At 39.4% G+C, this 24988-nt stretch overlaps 1 protein-coding gene across 1 annotated transcript in view; it reads left to right on the plus strand.

Annotated features, from left to right (window-relative positions):
- Nucleotides 1–1085: 1085 nt before the first annotated feature.
- Nucleotides 1086–24988, plus strand: part of tet2 (tet methylcytosine dioxygenase 2) — a 28593-nt gene continuing 4690 nt past the window's right edge. Inside the window, exons 1-9 of the mRNA XM_086157235.1 lie at nucleotides 1086–1480; nucleotides 19509–22523; nucleotides 22606–22696; nucleotides 22792–22885; nucleotides 22976–23184; nucleotides 23481–23631; nucleotides 23714–23803; nucleotides 24193–24330; nucleotides 24463–24817. Of these exons, the coding sequence (XP_086013361.1) occupies nucleotides 19553–22523; nucleotides 22606–22696; nucleotides 22792–22885; nucleotides 22976–23184; nucleotides 23481–23631; nucleotides 23714–23803; nucleotides 24193–24330; nucleotides 24463–24817 (4099 nt within the window). The 5' untranslated portion in view covers nucleotides 1086–1480; nucleotides 19509–19552. The remainder of the gene's footprint in view (nucleotides 1481–19508; nucleotides 22524–22605; nucleotides 22697–22791; nucleotides 22886–22975; nucleotides 23185–23480; nucleotides 23632–23713; nucleotides 23804–24192; nucleotides 24331–24462; nucleotides 24818–24988) is intronic.

Genomic DNA, 24988 nt, shown 5'->3' on the forward strand with positions numbered 1-24988 from the left:
TTTTGTACTGTATGTATAACTGAAAGTGACAAACAAGGTGTTTCTTTTTCTTCTAAAAAAAAAAGACAGATCTAGAGACTGCATTTTGTCCTTGCAGAGTCTGTGCTACAGATAGTAGCTCCTCCTTTTTCTCCCTGCCTCTACCCCTCCCCCATTCTGTGTAAAACAAATCTCCTTTTCTGCTCTGGGCCTGAAACTATTGAGTCAACAAATGTCACTGCAGTTACACAGTGGCTGCAGGAGAAGAGGTGGGGTCTCAATTTAAGCCTGACCCGAATAGTAAGGCAAATTATTTTCAGACAAAGCTAAGCAGTGTGCGGAGTACATTTTTCAAGATGTTGTAAATAAAAGTGAAACACACATCAAGATGGTAAATCATGCAAATTTCAGCACAGATGAATTGGAGGTTACATGTTTAACGTAGATGTTTCTTCTGACTAACACTGGCAAGAGTTTTAGTACATGTTATTTTACACACCGGGAGAAACCTGAGTTTGAATTTTAAGCACTCTGAGCTGCTTTTTTTTTTCTTATCACATTGCTCTTTTTCCTTTCAAGCCCACGTGGCCGTGTCAACAGGAGGTGGGGTCTTGTTGGACACATGAAGAAAAATATGATACTCGTATGTTGGCCCGGGAGTTGTCTTACGTCTCGACCTAAAAATGAGCCGGCCAACCGGCCAAGGCGTGCCAAAATAAGACACAGCCGTTGAACATGTACGCATTGCTCAACTGGTTGTACTCCAAACGGACAGCGTCTAACAGTTGATGTAATTCCCCTACAAACATAAGTGCTATTGCCACACGGAAGGAAAACTTGTGTAACCTACCAGAGATAAAGACTGAAAATGAAATAGGGAAGTCAAGATATACTGGGTGAAAAAGGAGGGAAAAAAAACTTAAGTCACTTGGCTTCCTGTCTGAGAAAAAAGGGGGTGGAGGCATCTTCTGCTCTGCCACAGTCAGACAGTTGAGACCAGTGCAATATTCAACAAAAAGTGGGGGATGGACTCCTGTTCTGAATCCACTCCATAGCTTGAGGGCAGCCATCATAGTGTTCACTATTGTGTGCGGCTGAGGGACGAAGAAAAAGAGAGGAGGGAGAAAGAGGGGGAAAGAAAACCTGTCCCTTTGTGTGGGAAAGACTCAGCAGGAAAGTGATTTTGTGATTATTTGAGTTTGCCATCAAAGCAAGCCTCTTCCCCTTGTCCTCCTCGCTCGATTTTGTCCAGTCTGCGTGCCTCTCTTGGCTTACACAGGTCACATATGAGTGTGCTTCTCTGGCCGGCAAACAGCGACACCCGGGCTTCTCCTGATGATGAGAGCCGACGTCAGACTGGTTTGCATGAATATTGATGTGGAGGATAGTCTGTTTCATAGAAGAACAGAAGGAGGCAAGATGGCTGCCCTTTAGGATTTGTTAAAGAGAAGCACCCGACGGTTTGTTGGAATTTCTACAAAGTGGAGGGACGTAAAAGGAGGTGAGAATTTCCTAAGAGGGCTGAATGTCTGCTTATCTTTTTCGTTTTTGACATTGTGTGTATTTTTTGTCGCTTTTCGTATCAGGTGAGATGTAGCAAATGTCCCCCACCGTAACAGCAAGCCAACATAATAAGGAGGGGATATTAGATAAAAGCTACTCCAACATGGCTGACGATTTTCTTTCTTTTTTTGCCAGCCAAACTGAGAGTCACCTTCTGTGTATTCCTGTGAATTCCGTGTTCAGTCAACATTCTTACTGTTTTTGACTGCATCGTGGAAAATGGTATACTTAGACTGCTTGTTGTGTAGTTTTATTTTTCTTTAGGCAGAACTAAAATAGCCTGTGTAATGACTCCCTTCTTTCTCAACATTTCCACCTTGCAGTTGTTATTTGTCAGGTATATTTGGGAACGTATTATAGATGATTTCCCACATGGGTGAATTTATGCTTTATAAGGAAATGCGTTTTCAACATTTATGTGTAATTAAATGTTATTACTATACTAAAATGTTACAATCCATGAAATATATTCAGCTGTAGTCTGTGCTGCCTTCATTAGCACTAGAATTTCTCTGGCTTTGTATGTCTTTTAGTGCTGTTCTGTGTGGATTTGCTCTTTGTAAGAGAGTAAAATTCCAAACTGGACGTATCTAGCTGTAAGTGCACAGTGTATGCACAGCAGTGGAGCTTGAATACCTTCTTGCTTTGTGTATCTCTTTGAATCAGCCTTCATTGCTTTCACTACTGAATGTCAAGCAGACACAAAGGCAAAGCCTAAGGAAAAGCTAAGAAGGAGAATTGTTGTGTCAAAGACTAGTATTGGCAGAAATCGTTAGAAAGTCTAAAGGAAATTAAACTCAATTTTTCAACACACCATTTACTTGGAAAGCAAGAATTCAAACTCTAGTGCATTTTGTTGGTCTTCTTTGAAGGATAAGTTATTGATTGCTGCCAACGAACAGAAATAAACATGCTGTGTCTTTGGTGGAATTTTAATGTGAGACTAATAGGCACACCGAATGGTAGATTTAGTGAAGTACAACTCATATAGGTGACAAGTATATTGTATTTGGTCCCAGACTTGAGAAAAAAGGATCCTTATATCCATAATAAACTAATAAATGAATGTGTTAATGGTTGTTAGGTGTTATGTCAATGACTAAAACACTAATTTGCTGTTAGTTTTTGGTTGTCGTTGTTGTTGCTGTTGTTTTCAATTCACTAAGTGCTACTTTGAGATTAACATCTCAATGGCTCATTAGGATAAAATAGGGCTGCCTCATGTTTGTGTATTGGACTTGTGTATTCTACTGCCTACAGTTGAAATGTTGCACCAGTATGGCCTCAGGTGAAAAGTACTGCATGCCTGCAAGGTGGAGAATTATGGCTGAGCCTTAACTGGGTCGTGTAATAAAACAGTAAAGGGTGTGTAATGTTAAAGTAGTGTCTATGCAAGCACTCATTTGAGCTACACAGTGCTGAACTTAACAATTCTTGCCACAAGAGAGCTCAAATAAAATACTGATATCTGAATGGTGTTGGCTACAACGAAGTATAGTAACTGTTTTGTGGAAAAGTACAACAAAGGGCCAGTTGCTTGTCAAATGACTTGAGGATTAATCACAAAGCTGTTATGTGACCTGCTGATGACAAACAAAAAGGAGCACTATTCTCTAACAGCCATGGATTCTTCAAGGAATTAAGCGGTTTCCTCTGCAAAGTTAAACTTCACTCTATTTTGCTACGTATACATTCCTTGTAATAGCGTAGGATGCCATTTAATTCAACATGTGTGGACAGAAAAAAAAAAAAAAAAAAAAAAAAAAAAAAAAAAAAAAAAAGAGCCCTCTGACGCAATGGCAAGGCTGTGTTTTGATACGGCGAGCATGGTCTTTAACTATGCCGTGTCAACACGAGTGATTCGGTGGGGCGGGGGTCGGGGGGTTCTTCATGGTTAAAGTATGTTATGGCTGCATGAGCTCAAGTGATCCACGCTGGAGTGTGTGAGTGAATATGCTATATGTATATTTGTGTGCTGATCCACTCATAATGTCACATGTAAGAGTCATGAAATCTGCCAGGAGAAAAATGTGCATTTCTATGAAGAAACCATGAATCCATTCCAAGAGAAAGGATAGCGTCTGATTTATTTTTCAACCATCGCTTTAGCAATAGTTCCAACGGCCGCACCGCTGCATTTTAGGGTCGGCTCAATTCAGACACTAGTAAAGGGAGCATGAATGCACCATTTGTGTCTCATCTCTTGTGTTCAGCTGCACAGTGCGCATAATTTAATAATGTGAATCATTATGAAACATTAACTCAATCTAATAATTAGAAGTGGAGAAACACACAGTCCTACTGGAGGTGGTATAATGAGTATCTGCATGGCTTCTGTTACATCAGACGCTGAAAAGGCATCAGAGCATTAATGGGACTGTAGGGGGCTGAGTGGGGGAAGGGCCAAACAGATCAATCACATTCACATAGCAGCTCTCATCTGTCCACACCTACAGATGAGGCTGTGCAGTTGGATTGGTTCTTAAACATGGCTGCAAGTCCCCTTTTTTGTCAGTCTCAGGGCAAAGACAATATCACCTTTAGGAAGAATGTCCAGTTGCCATAGCGTTCAACAACAATGCTGTCCACTTACAATGCCCAAGCCTTCACCTTTGACCCCACTCCGACCAGCTCTAGCATCATATTTCCACTCAAAGGGTGTTGTACAAATGACACAGAGGAACCAAGTCAGTGGCAGGTTAGACATTTTAGATTGCACTACCTGCTGACTGTTTTCCTGAGACAAAATGGCGATACAGAGTGTTACATTGATTTCTTCAATATTGATTTTTCTGTTCGCCTATTGCGGGTTGTTTTGCCATAGAGTGAGAAGGGGAGAAGCAGAAAACCACAATCAGAGTTTTGTACAGGGAAGTTCTCCTGCTATATTGTACTAAGCCTCCAGTATACCTTTTCAGTAAATAAGCTATTAATGACACAAAATGTTTCCCTGCTGAGGGAAACAAACATCCAAAGCACAAGCACTTAAAGCCTAATGCAAAATGCGCATTTACTAGATATTTTTGAATAGGCACACGCCTCTTGCTTTCTGGCCTGATATTTCTACAAAGCATAAGCTTTCCGTTTGGTTAATGACTTAGTGGACAGTTCTCTTTGCCCACTCACAAGTCCATTATGAAAGCATGTATAGTGCATCAGGAAAAATGCAATCCAAGTGTACTGTATTTTTTTACTGAAAAATAAAACAAAAAACAACACTTTAATAGTCTCTGGGCATGACATACCTGAGAGATTATTATGGCTTGAGAAGGTTCATTGGTCAACGATTACATCATAGTAATAATATTTTATGAGACGGTAATACAAAATGTTATCAGCGTCTACGTTTACATTCCAAATACAATTTGCGCCTGCCTTCTACCATTACAAAATATTGTTAGCCAAGCTTAGATATAATTACGGAATAAAAGCGATAAGACTTTCGGAGTGGCACAATGCCTCGAGGAGTGTTGCTGGCCCTATGAGCGTGTATCGATGTCAGGGTTTACCCTCAGGGGTGAGACAGCAAGGGCAGCAACTCAAAGGCTTTCTCCACGTGAGCACACGCACATGGTCGCTCTGTTTACAAACACTATCCTGGCATTCCGCTGAGAGAGGCAAGTGAGATGTTATATAAGTGTGCCAATGCGAACGGCATCGCTTACCGCCGCTCACCAGGACGCTCCGATATTCTCGTACAATTTTCTTGAATGGTGCTTTTACTGCCTTACACTACGAGGAGTTTAAAAAGAAATTGGGCGGCACAGTCACGAGTCTGTGCTCATTAACGTGGCAATGGCGGGAGCAGCACGTTTTTCCGTTTATGCGCCCATGATAGTAAATAGATTGTGTGCAGGTGAGATTCTGAACATTGCTGGGCGGGCAGTCGAGAGTGGCTGCATCTTTTTAGGCGTATCGGGTGATTTCATCAACTCGCTTCTTTTATCATCGACCGGCTCAGCCCTGCGGAACAGCAATCTGATCGACGAATGTTCTCTATATTCAAACTTGTCGGCATGGAAGCATACACTGGAAAACTTCCTTCAGCTACGACTTGGAACCTCCCAAAACGAAAAGTAATTGTGAAATACAGTAACTATGTATGGTCTTACATAGAGAGGCTGAAAATGCTGTTTTCTCTCCATCGCTGGACATACTGAAAACTTAGCATTGCTAAACACCGGCATAATCACAAGAATGTGTGGAGAAGAGCGGACCTTCAAGAATCGGAGGTCAGTCAGATGCATTTAAATCAAATCAGCAGACACAAGAGGTTTCTTCAAGAAGTCTAATCCCAAGAAGTCAAAAGAAGGTTTAGAATTAGGAGCATGGCAGCCTATTTTACACACATCATCTTCTGATATCAAATTGGCTAATTTAGTTTGATATGTGAATAGGAATGTTCCCAGTTAACACCCTGTCACATGGTCCGTAAAGCTCAAAGAAGTGATCTAAAGAACTGCCTCTGATGGTCTCTTTGCCTTCTTCTAAAATGGCTGTCAGGTATGGATGCATTTTGCTTGGAGGAGCTGTCAATGAAAAGGTTAGGCCCCATGGCCCCCTTGCTGTCCACACAAGGAAGCACAGAGACGGACAGCTGGATGTGAATGTCATACAGAAGCTTTTACCCTGCCGAAGGCTTTGAACGACACCACTGGCTACTTCTGTGCCCCAGGTTCCAAGTCATGTTTTACTAATATAACTGGAATGTAAACTATCTGTGTCTCTCAGGTTGAACTCCACATAAACAAGTGCTCTGGTTTGCATGTTTTTTTTTTTCATTTGTTTGAATGGTATGATTTCACATCAAATTCGGATACTTACGATGGCAGCTACAAAAAAAAATGTTCCTTTCTTCCTTTCTTAAACTTCGTAAAAACACAAAAGTCGTATCCAATGCATTTCACTGAGGTGAACTCTAAATCAGCGAAATCGCTTGAAAGCACATACTTGCTAAATATGTTTGTCATTCTTGATATATTGCATGGAACTATAACTTATTTCAAACTGATGCCACAAATCACAGAAAATATTCCAAACTAAGAAGGATTTGTGTCTTCAATTCAATGGGAATCACGTGCCTCGCTCTCATTGGAGAGCAGGGGAGCTTAGCATCAGTGGCTTAGGCCAGGCTGCTTAGAAACTAATGAGAGAAGTAATAATAAGTCATTCAATTTCCAGATGACCAAAGAGAACATAAAAAAAAAAAATGACTTAGCCAGAATATACTGGGCTTTAGAGTATTTTATGGTTTTGAAAAAAAGAGGAAACTGGATGGTTTGGTTATCATTTGATCAACCACTGTTCCATTTGCCCCGCCTCAGATTTTTTCTCATCAGTAAAATCTATCAGTCTGCTCTATCCCATTCACACAGAATACAATGCCATATTGTTTGACAGTTTGATCATCTGCAATTCCTGTTTAATGTGAAACTGCTCACAATTTGGACATAGTGAACAGAAAATAATTATTTGCTTTGTAATCGTGCCTGTACGTGAGTAATATGTAAAGCTTGCAGTCCAGAGGGTGGGCTGAAGAAACATGACATGGCAGGCTACATTTGTCCATTATTAGATTTTTGGGGGAACATAGAGGTAGGGGATATAAAAGCATTAACAGCTAGTACAAGGTTGAGGCTTGGAAAGAATCATAGCTAACAAAGCTCTTGATTTGTTGGTATCAAAAAGAAAGGAACAAAATGTAACGGTTTTGTACCTCAACATATTCCTCAAATGCAATTTTAAACATGTTGATCGACACGAGTGAAAATGTAGGCTACTGAATATGTGGCTCTATTGATTTACTGACAGGATATATACAGCACATGTGCACACCACAGCCCAGCGTTCTATTCAGCAGTCAGCAGAGCTAGGGTAATGTTTAGACCAGATGGGCTTGGAGCACTCATAAGATGGTCACCATGGCTACCATGCACTCTGAAAGAAATTAACTTTGCTCTGCAAACAGTTCATCAAGTTAGTCAGATATATTGACAGTAGCATAGACAAAGGGTTGGAGGCACTGGGTCATTTATGGTAAGGATGGTGTGGCTATGTCCCCTTTCCCTAATTTTACCAAATTTTTCCCTCCACTAAATCGATAAGTCAGTGCTCACGCCTTGAAATATGTATAATTTCTATCAGCTCTAAAAGGGGTTGACTCAGTTTGCCTTGCATTAGAAATGTGTATGTGAATTAATCAAACATGGACAGGGATCAGTGGGGCAAAAAATAATCCCTTTGTGTTCATAATATTATGCAACTGGTCAGTATGAACATGTTGATTTTCCTGTGAAAAGACAAGGGATAAATATCTCTACTGTAGATATTTTAAAAATTGCAGATGTTGGTGCTCATCAAGTCATTAGCAGTTGCAAATTTTCTCAGCAAGGACTTGTAGATTTCCCTACAAATTCATATCCACTATATCTCAGTTGAAGGGGAAGAATATAAGTGGCTGGCACAGAAAATGCAGTTCTGTGAGAGGTTTGGTGCAGGTTAGTGAGTTTGTATGCTCAAGAGCTCTTTTCTTAATTAGAGTCTCCATGTGATGCAGCTCGAAGGCAGAGAAAAAGGTTTAGACTGTGTTTGTAAGCTTTACACAGAGGGCTTCGCAGTCATGGTGCAGGTCAGGGTTTCTCCTCTGGCTTGGCCCATTTAACAAGAAACATCTAAGACTTAGGAGTATTATTCCATCAGATCTGAGCTAATGTTTAACTCCTGCTTACTATCAGAAGTGACCTCTTGGAAACAGTCTAAAGACAAGGTTTTAGAGGAATGCTTTTTGTTTTGTGTTAGATTTTTGGAGCAAGGCCTAATGTTTATACTTGACATGACCGCTGTCACTGTTGCCTTTGGTGAGCAGTTCTTTCAGCAAGCTTTGCGTTAGCAAAAAAGAATTCCAGATTTCTAACTTGAAACATGCCAGTCTTGGAAATAATTAAGTCTTTCAGGAGCATTCTTAAAGCAGTGAGACAAGGCTGAATACAGCAGTGGTATAATTCTGAAACGAATAAGATGGTGACACACCAACGTGTTTTTCTAACTCCATGGTTGTTTTGCTGAAATTCCTGTTCATCAAGTTGTGTCAGAAATGTTCCGAGACATGGTTTGTTAACAAAACCACGCTTGCTGCTATTCAGGTTTTTCTAACCTCTGGTGTTATTACATTGCTGACACATCCTCCATTTTCTTCAAGCCATAGTTTATGCACTGACAAACATGAGCCATCATAAAGATTAAAATATCCTCAACAATATTCTTACTTATTGTAAGTAATGTATATCTTTTAGCTATATCAGGATTTGTGCATAATTTTAATTGTATTGTTTATGCCACCCTCTTCATATAGTCCTGTTTGTGACTGAGACGGAGTAAACCTGCGCTTTAAAAGTAAAGTGACTAAGCTACTCATGAGCAAGGATCTTTGCACCTTTGACAAATTTTCATGAATAATGCATTCCTCACAAATCTTTCTCTCAGCTTAACAATTAATTTGTGCAGAAAACGTACATATGTATGAATATTCTTTGCTATCATCCACACTTTAAGATACAATTTTTCGAACAGATTTGATATGCAGATCTAAAGATATCTGTAAATTTTGCTTTATTGTCTCTTTCAATTCTAATGTCAACATTATACTGCAATTTGGGGGCCTGTGAAGATTCTTGGTGTTGTAAAATATTGATATACCAATCTTAATTCTTAAAATTACAGCTTGGCTGATGGCTGACAGCTTTCTGTCACTCAGCACTTGACCACAATAACAGTTTTTGTGCTCAGAAAATGATAACAAATCTTCTGTAAAGCGTTTGTACATTGTGTAAAAATAAAATAGAAATAAAATAAATAGGGGGGCAAAAACACACTATATATATGACACTATATATACTATATATATATGTATATGTGTGTGTGTGTATGTATATATATATATATATATATATATATATATATATATATATATATATATAACAATAATGACTGCAAATTGTGACAAAATGTTACTAGTACTGGTGAGGAGGAGGGTACCTTGCTCTGCAGAATCTATTCAACCTCTTCTTCAGATGTTGAGGTTAGGTAAAAATTACCAGGGCAAGATTAAGGCTATGCAAAAATCGTCAGTAAGGGAAAAACCCTGGCACAGTAAACAAAATGCTAATCTCTTGCAGCAAACACCAGTTTCTACCTCAGGTCATGTTATCACACCACACACTCCGATGTCAGTTAGGTTAAGAATGTGCTTGCATTGCTGTCGATATGAAAATAAGGACATTTGCATGAGAATGGTTTCTCGTGGATTGGGATAAATATCAGCTGTTTATATTTCAATAGGTAACTAATGATGCAATTGAACACAAGTTATTGCTAGAGTGTAGTAAAACAGTGAGAATGAAAAGTACCCTACAGGTCAATTGATAAAGTTGTACAATATCAAAATTAGCATGTACGACATTATTGCCTATATAAGCTTTAATCACAGAACATATTGGAATACATGCATGAGATACTGGTATATCGTTATTTAGCCACTATTGGCAGATAACACAGCCAGCCATCTTTGGCAGCAGTGACCTTTATTTTAGCTGTTGTCTTATTTCCAAATAATTTCAACAAGCAACTGCATAAAGTAGTCAAGAAGTTGTTTAGCTATCTAAACATCATGATGAGGAAAAACAAAAGGAAAAATCTATGAGGAAAATTCACATAACACAACAAACAAGAAATTTGCGACTTACGGTAGCCCAAAAGTTAGAACTCCCAGCACTGAAGCTTCTTCAAACAACAACACTCTCACTTTTGAAGTGGGCATTAACTCTTTGCCGGACATTTGAATGTAACCTTAAGATTACTCATTTTAAACAAAAACCGCAGCACATTTGCACATCAGCTTTTCCAAAACTCACTAAAGCCATACAGCTCTACTTTCCTCATTTCTAAACTATTCCTCACTGGTCTAAAAAACCTATTTAGGTATGAAAAAATGTTTGGAAGCTCAGACTAACCGATATATTGAGTGTATGAATAGAATAACGACATATTCAGTAATGGGATGTCAAAGGCAAATACACAAAAGCAATAAGACAAATATCCATGGGAGCACAAAGAACTAGAGTGAGAATCTCCACAAGTCAGCCACATCTGTTTTACATTAGGCATAAAGAACAATGAAGATTGTACAGATCCTTTCGTATGTAGGGGGAGGAAGCTCTCTAGGCAAGAAATTACAAACAGAAGTGTCCATCCTTGTGTTTCTACTGAAATCTTATCTATCACTAATCTTAAGAAGAAAACCGAGATAGTATATGTATCTTAAACTTGGCATCGCTATGAAATTTTGTAAGATCCTCAGGTTTCACACGCTCTGAACTTGCTTGCTTAAAAACCTATTCTTTTCTTTAGTACTGTAACGTCAGACTTTTGACAGTTTTTAAAATTGTATTTCATTGAATGAGAGAGCAATTCTTGAATCGGGATTTTATCTTTCTTGTGCGCTGAATCTACCTACAGAGACATCGCATAAGAGGAAATGAAAGAAGAGTCAAGACAAACAGACATGTTGCTCCAGGCCATCACATGATCCAGCTATCATTACTTCACAATGTACTGATTAGGCCACAGTGCATCGACAGGAAACTGCACTGCTCTACCTTATACACACACACATCAAAAAAAACTCCATCAGAGGTAGAACAGGACAGAGACAAATTTTTTTGTTTCAATTTTGTCCTTATTAATGGACGCATCATAAGTCACATTCTATCTCAGAACCACAAGCATATGCCTTCCAGCTCTACAGATGTATCTGCATCCCATTAGTAAGTAATATAAAAGTTCACCACACGTTAATGTAAAGCAGAAGCTACTTCATTTGAACTTCAAACGGTAGATATTTCAGGAAAAGGTGGTACACAAATGTTGGTATACAATTACAGCCTTAAAGAGTTGTTCACACAAAAAAGAAAATTCTGCTATTATCCACCCACACTTATTTTGAGCATACAAAAAAATATTCCTTCAGTTTTTGCTGCAAACAAGTGTTACCGTTTTATCTCAAACAATTGAAGTGACCTATGACCATTTTTTGAAACATCTAAAAATATCCACTGCTTATCTGATGCAATCCAAGTCTTCTAAAGCAACAATATGTGGAAATGACATGAAAAGACATCATTTACACCAATGTCAATGTCCGCCTCTTGCAGAAATGTCCTCTTTAGCCACTTAACTTGTGCTGAAACCACATACTGCAACAAAGATTTTAAAAGAGATTTTATCTTAAACACAACGTATGTTGCATATTTTCAAGGCTTGGCGTGTCTGGGCTGTCACAGACTTGGACTACAATAGATCAGCCATACCAAGGCATTTCATTTTTTTTACTGGATTTAGGTTTAATAGTGTTCGCCATTTGTTTCTGTGGGTTGAAAGAAAACTGCAGAAATGTTTTCACTTGACATTGCAAAAGTGTTTTGAGTACTAAAAATATCTCGCCCTATCTTTGATGGTGTGTTGATATTGGCTGAATTTACAGGAAGAACAAAATTTAGGTTAAAGTATAATGTTGGACATTTTGAAAATGCAACATAAATACTTTGTTGCTAAGACCTAGAAGACAAACTGAATATCAGTCTCATGCCTTTTCATACAAGCTATAACCTGCAGCCAATTAGCTTAGCATGAGCAGAAGAAGTAAATATTTACTGGCCAGATGCAGTACACATGGATATATTTCATATTCACCGTAAACATGACCTTACGGTACCGATAAACTTGTCTATAATAATTGTCCGCAAGACAGTTAACGAATATGTATTTGCATAAACGTGCACACTGAATGGTTTCATCAATAGAATGTCAACTTTTACCACACAATAAAATACATTCCCATAGCAATATCACCCAACATACATATTGAATGTTTGCATACTTTCAGAAAGTGAAATGGTAAAACTGTGTGACCCAGGGTTCAGAATACTGTGCAGCTTATTTTTATTTTACTTACATGTTTCATTTGTTGAGATATGCTCTCTTTGCAGGCTTAAGTACTATTAGGGTGCAGTTCATGTGACAGAAAAGATCCAAGCACTCATAATAAAATGTTTCATGATCTGGCTAGCATGTAAATTTCGAGGATTACAGAAATGACTCTAGACACAGGGGCCTTTTGTTCCCTAACCGCAGTGGAGAGTATCATATGTTCATACAAACGCGGCTACAAATGCGTGAGCAACCATGTGCGGTGCACTATATCTGCTCTATGACCGTGCCATGTGACATAAATCACAAGTGTGAATTGCCAGACAAGAAGACAAATCAGTGAGATGCATTTCATGACTTAACATCTGTTCTATTATGCCCAAGAATTTGACCAACAGTAAGATCACAAATGAATAAGACTTTTTATCAGATTGTGCCTTATGAGTTGGGTTGTTACCTTGAAGGGTTTTCCAGTCCACCTCATAATTTTTTTCTTCACACACCAAACAGTGAGTCTTCAAAGTGTGTCACTGTCATATCCCAAAGCACCTAACATCAAAATGATTACACTGTAAATATAACCCAATATATTGAATAGCTGTTCAAAATTTCAATACGATATTCAATCTGAAATTGCCTTAATCAGCCTTCAACAATTTGTGTTGTTCTAAGGCTGCCTCTTTTAGAACTTTATGGGCTAACTATTAATACCGTATCAATTACAGACACAGATGAATATGAGCTGCAGGAATGATCTTTGGCTGTAATAGATATTTATTCTTCAATGAGTCAACATTAATATTTTTTTGTTATTTCTTTTTCCTTTGGTGCACTTTTGGTCTCCAAAAAAAGATATTTATACAGCACAAAACCCAGCAGCATTTATCTCAAGAGAATTTTCACATTAGGCCAGTTGTACAGCTTTTTTTCTTTCTTTTTCTTTTTTTTTTTTACTATTTACAGAGAGCCCCATGTGCAAGCATTTGAAATTCTTTTACGAGAAGAAACCTGTGAGTAAAGCTGGGCTGTGTGTCGCCAGTCATCTGTCCAATGGCTAGTGAAAGAGAGAGAAGGAGAGGTAGGAGAGGAAGAGGGAGGATAGATGCAGAGTGTATATAGTCAACTGGAATGCCAAGTTGTGCAAATGTTGTCAGAGGTCACAAGGTTTGCAGAGCAGCAAGTCCGGCTCTATATTTAGGAGAGGATTTAAAACACTGACCTAATTACACTGGTAGGGGTTGCTAAGGATGAGGTTTCACTTGCACATGAGAGTCTATGGTCCTTTATATACAATGTGTTAAAGGCAAAAATGTTGTTGTGTTAAAAATAACGACTGATTCTGGAAACATCATACCTTTACAATCACACACCAGGGGCAGTATTGTGTCAGCTTTGTTTTGTTCAGAGTAAACAAGCTATCGGGTTTACTGACAGCTCTTTTTTATCAATCACGACAATATTGTAGCGTCACTTAGTGCAATTTTTTAATGCTCCAACAAGTAGGAATATCACAAGTGTGTTTGGTGTACTGGGCTGCTCAGTATCTCTACCTATGCTCAATAGCAGTGCTCTTGCCCCTTGCTACTGATGTCTGAACCTGAAAGTACAGAGACCTCAGTCTTCCAGCACCTGTTGTTAGGGGTGAATGTCATATTCGGCTGCCAAGTCATGTCAAATACTCTACATCAACTATGGTAGCTCTCATATTTCAATGTGCCGCTCTGGCAAAACCACAATCACTGGGGATTCATCCTTATTAAATTGCTGTGGTGAAAAGAGTATCATGTTTTTGTAGCAAAGTCTTTTTCCCTTTCATGTAGAAGAGGGTGAACTGTAAGGTGACAACTATGTTGAGATCCTTTGACTTGTAGGTTGATAATTTGCTCAATTTCCAAGTCTTTTTCGAAGAAAAAAAAAAAAGCACTACTGCCATGCACATTAACTGCAAGTCTTAAATGACTCTTGTGCAAACTGTGTCCATTGTTTTACTACACTGATCACACTGTGTCCAAAAGTCCACCCTTGCCCTTAGGCTTCAAACAACTAAAGCAACTGACTGTCCACAAATACCACCAAATTCATAGCTCTGATGGCTACGGCTACGGGCAACCGGTGCCTAGATTTACAACAGCACAACAGCCATTAGCAGCAAGGTTCATAACTGCACTGGGTTGATGATAGACTAAGTAGAGGGAAGTAGTTGAACAGAAGAAGTGCGAAGCAACCCGAAGAGCAATTACAGGAGAGGCTGTAGGACAGGGTGGGAAATGAAACAGCATTCTGACAAAAAGACTACAACTTCAAGTGAAATAAAAGAAGTAATATTTAGAAAGCAATTCAAGCCAGGTGAATTGAGTTATATTATACAGTAAACTGAAAACACTGCTCATTTCCCTGGTGAACATATGCTACCCAAAGGAAAATGAAAATAGATCAAAGGATAATAACTGACAGTAGGCTTTCAAATGAAAACTATTGCACATTTCCAACTCTGGTTTATATCGATGCTCTACATCCGGAACAAAAAAGGCTTGTGTGTGTGAATCTTCTTTTTATGTAAATATATATTTACTTTTTTTTTCCCTTAACAGACATATCTGTTATCACAATACATTATTATAAAAATGCAAAAGTGCAGAAGTAATGCAGAGTTAATGCTATGTATAAGTGTAGTATATGTTTATATGTTTAGTGCTTGCAGGCAATCACGCACTCAGCTGGGATCCCTGGCTTTGTTCTAGGTTCACAAAGATTATTATTATTTTTTCTTTTTTTTTTTTTTGCTGTTGTCAGTGTGGGTGTACCCAACTGTGACAAGCTGCTTGGCTCCATTTGGTCCACTATAAACCCTGGAGTGTCCCAGAGGAACGGAGCTGCACAGAGTGTAGATTAGAGCTCGTGTTCAACTCTTGACTTAGTTACTGATTTACAGAGGGCCAGACCAAACAAAGATTTAGTCACACGGGTTTGAGAAGGGGAATTCACTTGATGACCTCATTGCATTGTTTTCATTTTTGTTTTTTTTTCCAAACTTAAACTTACCCTCTTATCCATTTAATTACAAACATCTAAATTTGAGATTGGACACTGAGTGCATTAAAATATACATTGTAATAAAGAATTGGGTACTCAAAATACCAAAATTGTTTATTCTATTCAGCATCATTATCTCTGATTTAAAAATCATATAAAAAAAAATTGCTTCTGGATTAAAGTCTATAGTATATGCTGGAGCATTTTTGGCAAATCCAACAACCGAATCATTGAAAATTTCCGGTTAATGTAACTGTATTTGATTATGAGCCCCAGTAATTGACTCTGCGTCAAGAAATAAAACATTTTATTAAGGTTAAATATAAAAAGGTTGCTTACTAATTATTCCTACTATTACTAATTTCTGTGTGATTCCCTGGTTAACATTCAAATTAATCAAAACCTATTTGACCAATTGTTTGAGTGCTCTTGGCGACAAAAATTCAATTATATGGTGACATTCAAATATATTATCAATATCAACATAAATTTAATGTCATTTGTAAATACTCACAGAGTGAAGTGAAATCTGATCACTCAAAATTCAATTTGAGGTATCAAGGGCTAAACATTAATCATTGTGTGCATTTTAATTGGGGTTCAAAAAAAACCTTCCTGGACTTCACTTAAAAGTCCAATACGTTGATGCTCTCCATGTCAGCACAAATTTGTTTCTGGCCACATTTTCAAATCAATAACAGCATATTTTCATCATGTGGGATAGTTCTTCCAACATCTTAAATGGTGACTGTTGCAAGAGTCTGTTGCAACAGTCAAACATAAAGGTCTGGTCCGTAATATTTTGATTTCTCCTTTTTGTCTTTAATTTTCTACCAACAAGATATAACATATCTGCATATTGCAGTTACAGTAGAACGCTGGGAGATTCTCTAAAACAAGCTAATAATCTCACAGTAAAGAGCAAGTCTCTCTCAACTAACAAGCATTTCCAGCAGAGAACCTCTCTTTTACTGTCTATACGATTTAATAAATAACAAGGCAGCCTGATCTGATTTGGGTAACATACTAAAGGGAGTGCCATGCTTGAATAATCACAATAATCAAAAAATATAAGGAGGGTGATTTTTTTTTGCCATAACCTGTTAAGATTGGTACACAAAACAAGAATTAAAGCTGTTTCCCATCAGTTTGAGTTCTATTGTCAATCATTTTAAATGTGTATGTGTGTGTGATAAGGTTGAGTCCTCTCTATTATCGTCTCACAAGATAATTCATTTGTAATTCTGTGGTATTATATTTTAAGCTAAATAAGTGCTATTTGAAAATTGATACCTTGGGTTCACAAAACCATTTCCTTATCCAGCCAATCGAGGGACTTGTCAGTTTGTTGTCCCTTGTCTCTGACCTGAAAGTTGTTATTGTGTCGTGTTTGCTGCTTCCACCTGCTAACAGGCAGCTGAATGCTGTTGTGACAGTGAGACAGGTTTCCAGACACTTGTGTAACAGCTTGGCTTGTTAGTGGGAGATTTAGCACTAACTGGGGGTCTGGAGGGCTACTAACGTCCTGCAGGGGTGATTGACGGAGAATGGAGATCTTTATTCCTGCCTTGTTTGCCTGGCTGGGCAGGGCTTGGCTTGGCTTGGTAGCTTTTTTTTGTTGATTATCTCGGTCCACTGAGGCAACTGTACAACAACTGCAACTGAATGACTCTTTTTATTTTTAAAGATCCTAATCCACGTGATACTACCGGTCATTGTGGTGGAAAGAATTTTGAGTCTGTGCTGAAGCAACTGACACTGTTGCTGGATTTACAATATGTCATAAGGGCGAAATAATCCACAAAATGGTGAACAGACTAGATAAGAAGGATTACTTCTTCATTTGAACTTCTGTAAAAGTGCTCCGGACTCCTTGAAAAATGAATAATTATAACATATATAGTTAGTGATTATAGTTAAATACATGATAGTTATTTTGCATATTTTAAGTATACCGTTTGGATAAGCGGCAGAAGATGGATGGATGGATATATTTTACAGTATGTGTGTTGCTAATTGAAATAATGTGAATTAAATTATATCATATGTCACATGGCAATAGCTGGAAGGCAGGGGATTTTTTTCTTATTCCCCAAAACACTATCTGGCTGAGATGAATACTGTGAATTTGAAGAAATGTTATCAGACTTGGTATGAACGGTTTTATGTGACGATGATAGCTTTCCTGGCAGAATCAAAACTGGTTCCAGATGTGATAATCAAGCTGAGTGATAGAGCACAATCATGCTGAACAAAACATGCCAAAATATTTGGTGATTTTCCTCTCTCCTCCCCCAAACTTCAGTTAGTGCCTATAGTAGGCTATAGTAGGTTTACATTAACAGGGGGGCTCTCATGGAAATTGAAACCTGGATCCAATTATGTTTTCAAAGTTTGTACAGCATATTTTTCAGAGTTAGCAGCGGTGACTTGAGACTTACCTCAAGAAGGCCAAATATGTAAATTACATATTACAAGGACAGGCAATTAAGCAGACTTAGCTTCAAATTAGCAAACATACAGCAGAAATTAAATTAGTAGAATCTTTGTATCATGAATATTGGACGAAAGGCAGAGATTCAGCCACTGTTGGTGATGTGGCAGGATGTGGGCATTTAGTCACAAACTGACTTGAATATAATTAAAGTCAGGAAAATACATATTATCCAGTCTGAATGTCAAAGAGAAATGTCCAAGGACAAGACTAGCTTACTTAAAAAGTGGACTACACACATGGCAGTATTGAATGATGTAAATTAACAGAGGCTGTGGAAAAGAGAAATCTGTTACTGTGGCTATTTCTTCATGTGAAACCAGGTACAGGAAATGATATTAAGCGGTTAACGGATACACATTTCTGCATTCTGAATGAATCAATTAATCCGTACAACAGGTTTATCTACGGTCCCGTGTGCAGGCACACAGCTAGGAGCCTGTGAGCACACACGCATGGGCTGCCAACCATGAGGACCACCGTCACTTCAATTTCCCTCTTTACTGTTAAATAGCTTTATGTTCAAGGCAGAATATTTAGCAAAGCATTTAGGATTCAATTGGTGCTCACCAGCTGCCCACTGCCTCAGCATCTGCAGCAGAGTTGCTCATAATTATGATGGATTAGACTGCAGCTCTTTGTGCCTGTGCACAGCAATTGTTTTGCAGATTCTATGGATGTGACCTGCATTAATATTTAAGGAAGGCGGAAAAAAAAATCAATGCTCTCCTGGAATCAGCTGAATTCATTTGCTTTAGGTAGGAGGGAAGACAAGCGAACATTTATCATAAACTCTTGCTACTTAATCCTCTATTTGATACATAGATTTCTAGACCCCCAGCTATATGAAAATAGAGAGACAGAAACAGAGAGAGAGAGAGCTAGAGAGAGAGAGAGAGAGAGAGAGAGAGAGAAAGAGAGAGATTACTCCTGTTAACAAAAGCCTTGACATAGAAAAAGAATGGCATTGAATTATATTTGCATACTTGACAGTGGAAAAATCTGCAGGGTGGCAGCAAACGCGCACACAACTTCTCTTTCCATCAGCCATCTGGGATTTTAACCTTGCATACAACTGTCTTGAGATCAACTGAAATTTGAATTTTCGAAAAAATATTGTTTTTGAAATTATGATACACAAAACAAAATCAATGATATATAAATGAATTTCCTTTCAGTTATACAGTACACTTCAACAGTCCATGTAAGATTTTCACATAAAATGACTAAAATGTTTTACTTTTTAACCCTAATGATGGGTCATGCTACATCCCTTAATTCATATGGGATGATGGCGATGGCAGTAGTGGGGTCTTCACATGCTGGCACATACATGTGCTAAAAGCACCTACAACTACAGTTAATGGAAACTTGGCCTATTATTGAAAAGAACATAACTTATCAGAGCAGTTTTTACAAATACCTAACATTGTTTCCTTCCTTTTAACCTTTTTAGGACAGTCAGAGGGCAGCCCTGTGGATGGACTCTGAGCAGGCCAAATGGAAACAGAACAGACCAGACATGAGACGGAAGAAAGTCTGATATTACCACAATTTGGCACACCTCGAAACATCTCTAGCAAATTCCAGAATGGAGGCGAGTCGTCAGAGGGAGAGCCTCTGCATATCACTGGGGATGCAAACTGGAACCATTACAAGTCTAGCGCAGGTGCCAACTCCTTGAAAAGGCACAGGGAAACCTGCAACAGCCCTGCTTCAGTACCAGCACTGTTCGATCAGGGATCCTGCATGGTGAATGGAGAATTAATGAATGGAGATTTGAAGCATGCACTGACTGAGCAGTCTTCAATGGCCCACCCGGCCAAGAAACTTAAAGTAGATTCTGAGATTAAAGGAAATGAAGACATGAGCTCTAGTTTTGTTGAAAAAAATTCAGAGTTAACAAAAGCAGTAGAACATGAATGCGATGCTTCACAAACAGAGATTAAGTTAGATAAGAGGACCTGTACAATTCCAAATGGAGATATTTTCTCTACATCAAGGAACAAATCGTTTTCAATTCCAAACTGTGTTGCATTACCCCCCTCAACCATAGAAAGCACTCCAGGTGATCTTTTAGAGAAAACATTGTCTCAGTATTATCCTGAGCATGTGTCAATTGCACCACAAACATCTGGGTCGCAAATAGATGCTGTCAATGGTTCCCTGGCTGATGAGTTGCCCAATGAAGATGGTCTTCATCCACCTGCACCATCAGGAGAAAACAGATCCGAACAAATGAACAACTCACAGCAACAGTCATCTGAAGAAAAAGGCAGTGTTGAAGGGGGAAACAGTTATAGCTCTGTCAACTATGTAGTCAACGGATACTCTAACAATTACATAGCCAACCACCAGCAGCAGCAGCAGCAGCAGCAGCAGCAGCAGCAGCAGCAGCAGCAGCAGCAGCAGCAGCGGCCACCATCATACTCTGGTCAGGAGCTGTCTTTAGACCAGCTTTCTGGAGTGAGAACACCTCCAAATACTGCAAATAGCACTACACAGAGTAAAAATGACCCATGCTGTTATCCAGAAAATACAAATTCTCAAGGTGCATATGAAAGAGCCAACCAGGAATTTAACACCTTCCTTGAGCACAATGATCCTCTCCAGGTACCAGAGGCAGATGAGTTTGGATCATTTCCCAACTCTGGGATACCAAAGATGGGGCAAAGTGAGGAGCCTGTGTCCAATCAGCATCAAAATCAGCAGCACGGCCCTGATAGGAGTCTTCAGTTCAGGATTCAAACTGGTAATTTTCAAGAAAATTCTGGTAACCAATGTGGAAATGACGCTACAGTCATTTTGGATCACGGTATTCAACAACCCAATCATTCAGCGTTAGAAAATGGGATGGATAAAATGTCTCAGCAGACAAACTCATTGTGTTCGACTCAGCACCAGAGGGGCTGGACAGAACAGAAGAGCTCTCTTTCGCCACAGCAACCAGCAAATGGTACATCATCCAAGGCACAAGAACAGGACATGTGGACTGGCTTCTCAGCTTTGCCTCAGTCAGAACAACAGATCACAAACCACCGGGCTCACAGTCAGATGCCGGAGCCAAACAAAACACAAAGGTTCCAGACACAGGGGATTTTCAGAGAGAGTACCCAAGGGTCTAACAACCTCCAGCAGCAAAAGCAAGACTGTGTCCAAACTCAAACACACTGTGCTTCAGGCCAACGCATTACAGCCCCTGATTGGCAGCAATCAAACGCTGCAGCACCTCAAATGCAGCAGCCATTACCCCAGAAAATATCTGAGCCACAGAACTTTCCACAACGTCAGCACGCAGACAACCATTACCATAACCCCACGCAGTCAGAGCACTTATGTGAAGACCCTGACCTGCAGGATATATTGTCCCCTGATTTTATAGTAACAAAGCAACAACAGCACTGTCAACTTCAGCGTCCACTGTCCCACCCACCACAATTTGAAGAGCAGCAACTGAAGTCTCCAAATTACAGACCTCATAGTCAGCCTCAACCAGGTCAGCACCTTCAACTCAACCACTTACTAAGAAACACCACCGCTGAATCCATCAGCCAACACATCCAGAGTGGTGACCATGCAACTTTTGGTTACAGAAACACAACACAGATGCAACTACAACATGGAAGGCACTATGCTCAAACCTCAGGTGGCAGTAATTTCATACAGTTTCAACCACAGCAGTCCAACAACAACAACTGCCACCAGCCTAACCATTCAGACTTCAAAGATGCATCTATGAAGTCACAACCTCATTTAACACAAGGTGCATTGAAAGAACATATATCAACACAGATGCACCCTAAATCTGAGCACCAGCTGAAGACATCATGCACTCAACTCCAAAGGGGACCTCGACTACCTCTGGGACCTGTAGGTTCCCATGGAGATTTTAAAAGGCACGCTGCTTCGTGTATGCATCCATTACAAAGGCAAGAGCAACAGGGCCCTCCAATTCCCTCTCATAGCACTAGTGATCCCAAACATAGTCTGGGAACTATAAAAATTGAAAACGGACTCAGATTTGAGCCCCCATTCTCACAGCAGCCGCCGTTACAGATGAGAGAAACAGTTCAAGGTGGAATGCAAATCAAACAAGAGAATCAACAGTCCTTGTGTGAGCAAAATAAGGGGCATGGAAGCATCCTTGCCTCAATGGAACAAAGCTTAAAGCAGTACCGGCCTTCACCCGTGTTTGAAAAGAAGTCCCTTGTAATTAATTCAAATAAAATCAAGGTGGAATCTTCGGGACCTGTCACAGTCCTTTCAACCAACACAGACCTGAGTAAATTTGAATCATCAGTGGCTCCCCCAGCCACTTTTCCCTTTAAGAGAATTGATTCCACACCTAAGAAGGAAAACCTCCTGCAGAGCTTTACTGAGTCACCTATGAAATTACTGGACACCCCAATAAAGAATCTCCTGGATACCCCGATGAAAACACAGTATGACATTGCATCATGCCACTGTGTCGGTGAGTCACATAATGTCGGTTTTGAAGTTGAAATGATCAATTGGTTTCAAAGTATTAAATTCTGATCCTTTTTTACAATTAGAACAAATCAGTGAGAAGGATGAAGGCCCTTACTATACTCATCTGGGGTCTGCGCCGACTGTTGCTGGTATACGCGAGGAGATGGAGAAAAGGTTAACACCAAATATACACAACAAAATGGCCTTTGTTACTTAACCTGTATGGTTTTACTTCTCTATACTTCAATAATGTGAATTTTGCATTGAAGGTCTGGATTAAAAGGGCGCGCCATCAGGATTGAGAAAGTACTATACACCGGCAAGGAAGGGAAAAGTACACAGGGCTGTCCCATAGCAAAATGGGTAAGAACCCTCTTATTTTTTTGTATTTGGGCTTAAAAGCTTTCTTTGCTTGCATTTCCTTCAAAAATCGCTGGATGTTTCTTACTGCAGGTCATTCGCCGATCCAGTGTGGAAGAAAAATTGCTTGTGTTGGTCCGGCAACGTGCTGGCCACACATGCGAAACAGCTTGTATCATTGTGGTAATCCTGATCTGGGAGGGTATACTGCCCAGCCTGGCTGACCGACTCTACCTCGAGCTAAGTGAAACTCTAACAAAGCATGGAGCACTCACCCAGAGACGATGCGCTCTCAATGAGGAGTAAGTAACACATAAAATCTAGTGGAGAACGAATATTTTCATATTCAAACACAAACTTTGGTTATTGAGGTATACTGAATAGGGTGTGATTTTTCTTAAAATACCTACTTTGTGCAATTATTTGTACATATGTCAAGATAATCCGCATTTGTGGGAATACAAAATTTAATTAGTGGCTAAGGATTCTTATTTCACATGTATCAAGACGACTACCTGCCAATTCAGTCCTCAATCAGCTATGCTGTCTCTCGATTTGACTTACTAATGACAGATACATTTCTAATTCTTAATTCCAGGCGCACTTGTGCATGTCAGGGGTTGGATCCTGAAGCTTGTGGAGCATCGTTCTCTTTTGGCTGCTCCTGGAGCATGTACTACAATGGTTGCAAGTTTGCCAGGAGCAAAATCCCAAGAAAGTTTAAGCTTCTGGGAGATGATATAAAAGAGGTATTACATTCATTTTGATTAATGACATTGGTTATATAATATGCTGATAAATTAATTGATACTACTATATGCTGTATTCCAGGAAGAAAAATTGGAGCATAACTTTCAAAATCTGGCAACCTTACTGGGTCCTTTGTATAAAACCTTTGCCCCAGAAGCATATGGAAACCAGGTGAGAAAAAAAATCAAACAATTTATTTCAACTATAAAATATCAAATATCAATTGATTAAAGTAAAACTGCCATCAAAGTTTCTGCCATCCAAAAGTGAGAATATCGATGAAACATGCTTTTAAGCTAATATCGTAATCTGTTACATACAAAACAATTGGACAAACGTAACAGCACTTCAGTAGAATGAACCAAAACTGATCAGGTTTAGATAGCCTGGGCCATGCAAAGAATCAGGTATTATATATTATGCACTGTGGGAACAACTGTTTACTCTAAAGGTGCATACGCATGAACACCATGCGTAACTCAATATGATTCCTAAGGGTTTAGTTGCCTTCAAACATTAATACGTAAATGAAATTTGCCTTCTGTTTATTACGGATGTAGGTGGAACACGAGCAGCGAGCACTAGACTGTCGTCTCGGGGTCAAGGAGGGTCGCCCCTTCTCTGGGGTCACTGCTTGTCTAGATTTCTGTGCCCATGCCCACCGAGACCTCCACAACATGCAGGGTGGCAGCACTGTGGTAAGTACTACCTGGGAAATGTATCGTTGTCTGATCCAGAACTTAAATTTAAAACAAGTTTTGCAATTTTGTGCTAACTTGACAGCTAAACTTGTCATCTGAATAATAAACTTATTCGTCATCCAATCCCAGGTGTGTACTCTAACAAGTGAGGATAATCGAGAGATTGGAAAGATACCAGATGATGAACAGCTCCATGTTCTCCCACTCTATAAAGCTTCAAACACTGATGAATTTGGCAGTGAAGAGGGGCAGCAGGAGAAAATAAAGTCAGGGGCCATTCAAGTCCTCAGTGCCTTCCGTCGCCAGGTGCGCATGCTCGCAGAACCAGCCAAGTCTTGCCGCCAAAAGAAGTTGGATGCTAAGAAGGCAGCAGCTATTAAGAACACCATGCTCGACAGCTCTAATGATAAGGCAGAGAGGGCCCCCCAGGCGAAGTCAAAAGGTGGCACTTATGAAAATATGGCTCAAAGCACTCCTGTAGCAGGTAGGCATGAAATGTATTTTGACTCATTTTATAAACTGCACTGAAAAACATCTTCCTTAATGCCTCCCCTTACCACACTGTATTCCCAGTATTGTATTCTCAGTGAGAACCCAAAGAGCAAAGAATTACTGAATCTCCTCAAGTAGAGGCCCGTGTAACTACAGGCTCTTG

Source organism: Fistularia commersonii, chromosome 12 (assembly GCF_037954325.1).
Source record: "Fistularia commersonii isolate RoL2024-O1a breed Wild chromosome 12, RoL_Fcom_v1.0, whole genome shotgun sequence".
NCBI lineage: Eukaryota > Metazoa > Chordata > Actinopteri > Syngnathiformes > Fistulariidae > Fistularia > Fistularia commersonii.